This window comes from Bombyx mori, chromosome 1 (genome assembly GCF_030269925.1).
Source record: "Bombyx mori chromosome 1, ASM3026992v2".
In the NCBI taxonomy this organism is placed as follows: domain Eukaryota; kingdom Metazoa; phylum Arthropoda; class Insecta; order Lepidoptera; family Bombycidae; genus Bombyx; species Bombyx mori.
Genome location: NC_085107.1, coordinates 14,774,531 through 14,783,837, shown reverse-complemented (window position 1 = coordinate 14,783,837; position 9,307 = coordinate 14,774,531). Strand labels below are relative to the sequence as shown.

The window sequence follows — 9,307 nt, the reverse complement described above, 5'->3', positions numbered from 1 at the left end:
AGCGTTTCCTATTAGTATTTCTAAAGTATTCATTAACCTTTGTTTTGTTCTTTACTTCGAAAGCACATTATTAGCATTACGTTAATTCAGAAAAATTATTTTATACGTCAAATTTCTTAAAGCGTGCGTTCGAATTCGATCGTTATAATTATTATCTTACGTATTACAAGACTCAATCTATTAGCAAATTGATGTCGCTGTACTGACAGTGTGTGCTGGAAAGCAAACATGCGTTATAATTACCCTGACCTCAAGCTGGAGGCACGTCGTTAATCGAATCAGCGCACCCTTTGAGCTCTTCGGCATCGACGAGAATAATGTTATAAGATTTTTAATGAAAATCTAGTATTTATGATCTCCTTCTTTGAGAATTAGATAAACGCCTACAGTGGAGGCAAACCTAACGCTAAAGTTGTCTAAGCAGAACTTTGTTTGTCAGGGCGTGTGTTTATTGCCGAGGTCGCTCATAAAATGTTATGAATGATACAGTTCGCGAGGCACGGATTAACCGTTTACTAGCTACTTTTGCTATCCGTTAAATTCGGTAACCTGCTTAGAAGCGATTTTGTAATTTTATTACTGAAAAATATCAGTATGAGATTATATTATTATAGACAATTTTAATAATAGCCTAATAATTAAATGTGTTGTTTGTCTAAAGTTCTTTCTTTCTTCAAATGTAAAAAAAAACATGTCTCGTTCAGAAGCTACATTTATATAGCTCGTTTTATCAAAACTTAAATCAATTTCGAATAACTTTCAGCGTTACGATTTCACTTGGGTATGCACTATGGACATTTATTAGTTGGAAAATAACGAACGCTTCCGCATACTTCAATAATGGAATAGTTGAAATAGTAAAAGGAAAATCGATGGAATGCCGAGTGTAAAATCGCACAGTATGATCGTAGGGAAGAAGGAAGCCTCTTTATTTCTGTGAAGAAGGGTATCGGCACAGTCCGAGAAAATCGATGTTTCTCCCCTCATAGTTTGCATGGACGCGTGTCCGGTGCGAGTGGCACGCTTAAATTCCATCCCCTCGGGCCCATACGCCGCCGTTGACATTGCAAATTTCAACAATTTTAAATGAAAAATATATACATGCCATGTGTCAGATAAGAAGCGTGTTCTTAGTTGTGCTTAAAAAAAAATTAAGGAACCGCGCCTGTACCCCCCCTCGGTTGGCGCACCCCTCTCACATCCGTGATGCAAAATTTTCAGTGCCCTGCGCAGCGCTGGCCATTCCAATATAACTAGCTTCTCAAACTGACTTCGCTCGCTTTTTTGTGATCTTTAATATAGTACTCAGCATAAATTTACTGTCTACGTAAATGATCCGTCATAGTAGATGATACTGCCTCATTTTATATATATTTCGATTGCAGAGCTTTCTACATTCAATTTTCTTTAAACAGAAATTATCAAAGAATCAGTAGAACATAAACGGGCACACAAACAAAATCCATGTAATTAAAAAAAAAAGAATTGGTGCATTGGTTGCCGATTGAACTCGAATGAAATAAGCGTGAGGTTATTCACTTTCTATAAATGACATTCAGATATCTTCCATTCGAATTCAAAAATATGTTTGTAGGTAGGTATAACGCATTATATGAGTCAGCTCAACTTGTTATTGAGATCTTGCTGCTCGATAAAAAGGTTAAGATTATTTCAATTATGAAGGTGACTTAGTTGCCTGCGGTAAATTAAAATTTCTGTATCAACAAATACAACTTTAACGATTTATTATTATGGAATTGTTTTGTCCATTTTCAAAGTGACACGAAACCAGATTTTAAATTTAGAGAATTTCGTCGCAGAGCTCTGTCCGCCCGCATTGTAAGGGTGGGTGCTATTGCTGTCCTTCTCGGACGCAGCATCACCGGACATTTCGACCGGGCATTTCAATTTTGAGAAAGAGTAGGACCATCCCCGCCCCCGCACCCCGACCGCTTCCCCGCGTCTTGTCTCACTCGCACCAAGGATACACAAAAGGACGAAGGAGCGATAACTTCATCATCGTGCGGCGGTCTCGCTCGCACGTATGCTTCGGTGGGGGACGACGTTGCGAATTGTTATTGAAGTCATGCCCCCGAAGGCGACTTCGGGAAGGCTGTCAGTTGCTAGTAAACGTTCGCAGCGTCCGAACCCGGCTGACCCGTGGCGCCTCGCACTCTGCCTAACGCTCCGACATAAACTATACCGCGCGACACCGGCTTTTAAATAAGTGATAACTTTTCGCAGACTTTTCTCTCCGTTTGTGATTAATTATTTTTGCAACTTCCAAAACAATTCGTGACTTTTAATGTGAACTTTGCAAGATGAAACTTTTAAATAATTGAAGTGCCAGTAATAGTGAATGCCGGCCGGACTTTGAGGTTTCGTTGATTGCTTCAAGGCGCTGTTGAAACGCGGTGTCCGCTATCAGGCGGCTGGTGATTGTTTACAGCGCGCACGTGGTCTAGTCACACGCCCGCGCGCTGAAATGCCGCGAAAAACTTTCTTCGGAAACACAGCGCTAGTATAAATAAGTTCAGCCGTGAGGGGAGACGCGCCGATCGCGACCATGACTTTAACCTGTAGCGCTTGATTCAGCGTAAACTACATGTACGTCGCCACGAGGAGTGCCGTTTTTTTATTATTTTTTTTTCGTTGGAGGAGACGGTGTGCTCCATTGGACTGATGATAAATGGCTAACAATAGTAACGCTGTGTCGTCAACCTTACCTTCTAGGGACTATCATTGTAAGGTTTGCGATCTTTATTTGGACACCCTTGATTCGCTTGAAGTGCATCTTCAGTATCACAAAGAAAATTTGTATGTAAAGTGGGGCACTCAAAACTCTCAGAATGATACCGAAAACAATAACGGATCAAAAGTGACGACAACCACGACCGTATCGGCTCCGGCCGACTCGAGCGACAACATGATCACGAAGCCGAGCCCGGAGTTCCAGCAGCGGGCCACGCCGGAGACTTCAGGGCAGTTCCCGCATCCGGCGACACCGCAGAGCTACCACAGTGCACCGTCGCCCTATCAAAATCCTGATCAAACAAACTTCTCACCGAGCGCTCAGTACGGTAACAATTATACACATTCTGGTTTTCCACAAAATCCTGATCAACTTAACTGGGATCAGTCGCAGTATGGCCAAGAATACAAAAATAGCCGTTTTCATCCTTATAAACTGCAAGATCGAGTTTCACAAGTATCATCGTCAAGTCCACTGTATGGACAGCCGTTGAATCAGCCAACACCATCACCTTCGCCTAATCAATGTGATAAATGTGGGTTTGTATGCGATTCTGCCGTACAACTAAATGAGCATTGTAATACGGCTCATGCTGGCACCAGTTCTAATCCTGTTACTGCCTCAATGCCATTCCAACAATTTCCTGGTAAACAATACAACAATTCTAGCTATGCTACTGAAAGCGTTAAGATAAAAGAGGAGCACGAAGAATCATCCGATATTCTAGATCTAGATTCACAAAAAGTTGTATATCAAGGCAATGAAGGCGAACAGCAGAACGTGTCCTATGACGACGCTCCTCAAGCAAGAGACGTTAACACTCGCACAGTTCCAATGATGCCATGGGAAGCGCAAAAGCTGTATACCAATCCTCAACTGAATGGCGATGTCTCACTATTCAAAGACCAAAAGATGTATGCTGAGCAAAAAACGTACTCCGCCGAGGGTAAAATGTTTCACCCCGAACAAAAATTTGCATACTCGCAAGATAAGTTTCTCAGTGTTCATCATGATCAAAAGCCATTCATGCACGTCGATCAGAAAAACTATCCGGGCGTTCAGATGCCTCCACTTGTTGATTACCAAGGGCCTGTAGCAACAACTAACCCTGACATGAAACCTCCATATAGGCCCTACGATTCCCCAGCAGTGCCACAAATTACTAGTACTCAACCGGCTAATTCAACATCGTCAAATCTACCAACAATTGGTGGAAAAGGAGCCAACTGGAAATCAAATGAAGCAAGAAGACCTAAAACATACAATTGCACGGCTTGCAATAAGTGGTTCACTAGCTCTGGGCATTTAAAAAGACATTATAACACCACTCTTCACAAAAATGCTGTTAGGTCATCAGGTCAACCGGACCCAGCAACAATGCCTATATCCAGTCATCACCATCCAAGCCGTGACGCAATACAGAATCGCGCACAGCAACAGAATGCTGATTCTAATACGCAGAGTCCTGTCCCTTCAGAAGACGGTCGAAGCGTCGACGAGAGTGCCATGCAGTCGCCATATGCTTCACAGAACTTTGATCGGGCGCATCGCGTTGCATCAATGCAGTCGAAGTCACCATACACTCATCTTCAACAGGGTAATTTAGATAATAATTTCAGTAATAATCCTTTAGCTAATCACCCTTTACAACATCAAGTTGGTTCACACCCTCTTAATATAGGTAGTCAACCGCCAGGTATAGGGATTTCTAATGATAATGGTCATCAGGGGTCAAAAGGTGTAGCAATATCTACCGCTGGCAATCCCCCAAACGGGGAAGCAGGTCCCTCTGTTTCTCAAAATCACCATATGAGGGGCCTGCTATCAGTGTCAACCAGCAATATTTCAACTCAACCACTAACGCAGAGTACGCCGGCGCTTACGGCCCACACGCTGCCTCCGTTCAGTCATTTGGGTGTCAACCCGTACAGCCCGAGGTCTACGGATCCTTTGGGGCCTTCAGTGCCGGACCCCACGCACACCCCATTATATTTGGGTCAGAATTTTCAACAGACTATAGCACCGAGTTACCCAAACGGGATGGCCCCCCACGTTATGGATATGGCTATCAACAATCTGCCTATAGCCAATCCGGCTATTTTTGGTGAATGTGCACCAGATAATGCCGAGGTTATGGAACAAGAAACGTCGAATCAGCCCAATGGCGGACGGTTGCCCAGTTTTGCGCAACTGCAGGCACAGGGTTTCAGCGTTTACGTTTCAAACTATATCACACAGCCTAACGTGGGGGGTCAAGTAGTCGCTGACGAGTCTGCTGCCGGTTACATTATTATGAATCCGGTGAACTCGCCCGTGCAATACAATAATAATGAAATATGCGGACATAATATGGAATATGAGTATAGTCTGTCTCCTGGTAGTGTTAAGGAGGCAACCGTAACTTATAGTCCGGAAAATGTCAAAGTCTATTCATATGGATACGCAGTAGGCGGTAAAACAATAAAACGAGGAGATGACGTTTTAGGATTGGATATAAGCGAGCTTCAAATACTTAAAATAGAGGATATAATGGACTATGCGAATAAAGAGAATTATGGTTCTCAAATGAAATCTCCCGCGAGCCCTGAGAGCGCTAAAGCCGAAAACGAAAGCAGTGGCTCTCCGGCTGTGTCATCCACGGTACCGAGTACGCCGCTAACTGAGAGAAATCAAATGAAGAAGTCTTTCTCAATGCCGGTTCACAAATGTTATGAATGCGATAAATTGTTTAACAAGGCCTGCTACCTAACGCAACACAACAAAACCTTTCATTCGGGAGCAAAACCATTTAAATGTGACCGATGCGGCAAGCGCTTCTCTGATGACGTCTCATATGAAGGGCATTACATTAAACACACTGAAAACAAACCCTTCAAATGTAGTGAGTGTCCTAAGTCATTCAACCACAAAACAGACTTGCGCAGACACATGTGTTTGCACTCTGACTGCAAGCCGTTCGCGTGTGACCACTGCGGCAAAGGTTTCATTAGAAAAGACCACATGGTAAAACACTTTGACACTCATCTTAAGAAAAATTCGCGTTCTTCGTCATCGACTTCGTTGTCCTGGTCGAGGGCGGTCAAGGCGTCGACGTCTCCTACGTCTACGACGCAAACGCTCCACACTCTTTAGATCATTCATTTAAAGACGAAGAAACGCTTCAACATATCATTAAAAATGAAATGAATCGCAATAATTTTTGTTTACATAGGTTCATAGTTGATATCTTAATAAAGTTGAAACTTAAGTTACAAAATACGTTAGAATATTTAGCCGTTATGTGTACGAAAACAAGTTTACAAGCGGACTACTACAAAAATAATAAAACAAAAAAAAAAAACGTTAAAAAGGCTACTTTTGTTCATGTGTCTAAATCTCGTAATACACATGCAGATTTAGGTCAAACTTTTGCCGGGTGTAAGTGTATGCACACATTGGTGTGCATTAAGTTTGGCAGCATGTTTTTTGTTGTTCATTGGATCTGACCTTGTGTCCGGCGCAAGGTGACTTTATGTTTGAGTGTCTGGCCACTAATAAAACATATAATTACATGACGTTAGTGTAATTCTGAGATATCGTTTGGACCGAACCATATCATTTAACATATTGATATACGGAAAAAAGTATATAGGAATAATTAGTTAATGAGTCTGCTAGCATCGTGGATCATCGAGTACGGCGGATGCCACAAGTAATTCATATCTTACTTCTATTGTATAATATTAACAAACTTAGAATGTTTTTTTATTTTTATTTTAGTTAAATTTCTATTTTGATCGTATTGATTGTTAACGTTTAAGAAACATGTATTTTGACAAAGTAATTAAAATAATTTTTGTAAATATCAAAAGGGACTTGATGCCAGACGTTTATTTGTGTAGTTATGTCAAAAAAAAAAAAAAAAAACTATAGACTTAATTATTATATTGAAAGGACAAAATATAGTGACTTAACGAAAACTGTCGGTACAAATAAAAGAAAATTATAAATAAATTAATACATAAAATTATCTAACTCGAATATATTGCCAAGATATACACATAGGTTAGTGTTAGCAAAAATATTTGGTGATGAGATTTGTGGCGAGGTTTTGGAGGTTAGTCGGATCCGATGCAGTCTCGAACTGAATGTTTTCATTTAATAATTTAATGTTTGCTCATCCGGCCAACGTTTGTTTCCAACTCATTTGTTCCCAATGTCAATTTTGGTCTGAATGTATTCGGAGAGTTCTTATCGTTTTGTTCGAGAAGTTAATTATCCTTAATTATATAAGTACGTATCCCGGTGCTTCCTTACGTGTTTTCTATGTTATCGTTTGTTTAACGTAGGCTAGTTACGTTAAAGTTTTCGTTTAACATTCGTATTCCTTCTCGTAACCGAAGTATTTATCCAATAATTTTGTTAGTTACCAGTGTGTTATTTGAACGAATTTAGTTTTTTATACATTCCTGTTCGTTAGTGGTAGGAGAGTAGTCTTCCCGAACGTTGCCAAATTTTTTCCGCCAACTGTCTGTTGCGTTTTTTTTTTATTGATTTATATTTAAAATTTAGTATAATAATGAAATTCATTAGCAATAATTAAAAAATAAATAAATGTAAATGTTTTTTTTTTTGTATAGTTATTACACGGGAGTCGAGACCGGTTTGTTGACTAAACAAATGTAAGGGAATCAAGTATTCTTTGTAAATAATAATGTTTGTGTGATGGATGGATACTGACAGTTAGACGGTACATATCATGCAAGGAGGGCGAGAGGGCGCGCAGGGGTTAACGCCGTGGCTTGCACGGTCCTCAGGTTGTGATCGGTGGTTCGCGTGAACCGCCTCATGTGACGTGCGAACCCGACGCTCTAGTGCCTGCTTTCTGCCACTGCACATATCATTCATCGCAACCCATTCTAACTGCCCGATATTCCTTTGTCAGACGTAAGCAAAGATCGTGCAATATGAACATTATATCGATTTAATTTTTGATACTTAATGTTTGTATTTGAATGTTGACTATATTCAGAAATATTTTTATATAAATAGAAATAACACATATGACACTGATCTACCTCATCAGCAACTATTTACACGGATATAAAATATAGAACATGTATTTAAAAATATTATCATTTATATTATAATGCAGTATGCATCTGAAAATGTTGAATCGATATGGCCTACCTCTTCGAGTTGATATTGATAAATTTTAATGATAAATATATAATGGTTATGCTATATAATTGACGCCACTTTGTATCAGAGCGTTCGTCGAAGCGTGCCCGCGTTTGTTCCTCAGACTTGCCAATTAAACAAAACAAAAAACACACGCGCAGTCACGCCGGCGTTACGTTACGTATAAAATAATTACGGTATTTACAGAAGTTATTTGTCTAGGACTGCAAAATGTTATATTGTTGAAAAAATTATACGTATTTTTCGCATATATCAGTAATATTTACAGTAAACAAAATACGAAACTAAACTACCTCAGGTAACAAGTAATAGTACTTTTAGTGTTAGAAATGCGGAGCGCGGTGTAGCGGGTCTCCCAAATCTGAATACCTCGACTTGCCTTTTGTGTTTTAATTAAAAGATGTTTTCTATTTACTTTGTATGACCCGCTAGACGCATTCCCATTCCATATATATATACACATATATATTTTAGATGGCATGTTTGTCTCCCTTGAATTGTTTAAAGCACACATTAGTAGTGTCGTTTAATATTAATACAAATGTAAATATACAATAACAATAAATTTGTTATTAATGATATTCTATTATTGTATTCATCATTGATTTTAATTATTTTCGGATATAGGTTAAATTTAGTGTTTTCAATTTAAAAAAAAAATATGTTAGATCGTAAGAAAATTAAAGAGAATTTGTAAGATTTTTCTTTTCTTTTTTTTAAATTTTGTGATGATTATGTAAATGTAGTTATTAATTTAAATGATTAGTTACCAAGTGATTTCTGTTAAATTGATTTTGAGTAAAATCGGAAAAGTTAATGATGACAAGACGTTGTTTTCTTTATATAAAACCCTACTATGTGTTACTTGTCGGAAATGCATGCTTTCCAAAAAAAAAAAATGTTTATTATTACCGTAGCACAATTTAACAAAAAAAAAACAAAGAAGATGAGGCAGAGACGTCTATGTTTTGCGAGGTCGTCTTCCGCGGAAACTTCTCGAACGGATTTGCCTCATCTCAAATTAGTAGTAAGTCTTGATATAGTATACAGTAGTTTAAGACGACAGATCTGTCACACACAGCTACCAGGCGAAAGTGATTGTGCCAATAGTGTTTATTTTTTGACTATTCGAATATAAATGAAATATTTAAAACTCATTTCGCTTATTCAAATCACGTTAACAAAATAACGAAAAGTCAGCAAATAAACACGAAATGCGAAGTGTATTTTTTTTAAGCCTTGCGAAATTTTTGGGTGTTTTGTTTCTATTGTCTTCAGCGTTGCATCCTGAGGACTTACAAGGTGCAGCGTTCGACAGTACATAAAAGATGTCTACAATGGATTAATCCCTTACGAATTTCAATTGTTTTTAAT

General features: G+C 39.0%; 1 protein-coding gene across 1 annotated transcript; it reads left to right on the top strand.

The window, feature by feature from the left end:
• The first annotated feature begins 2,094 nt into the window (after positions 1 to 2,094).
• On the top strand, positions 2,095 to 8,759 carry LOC101741127 (uncharacterized). The gene has a single exon (XM_004933146.5). It carries the CDS (start codon positions 2,690 to 2,692, stop codon positions 5,882 to 5,884), a length of 3,195 nt encoding a protein of 1,064 aa, XP_004933203.2. The 5' UTR covers positions 2,095 to 2,689; the 3' UTR covers positions 5,885 to 8,759.
• The last annotated feature ends 548 nt before the right edge of the window (positions 8,760 to 9,307 follow it).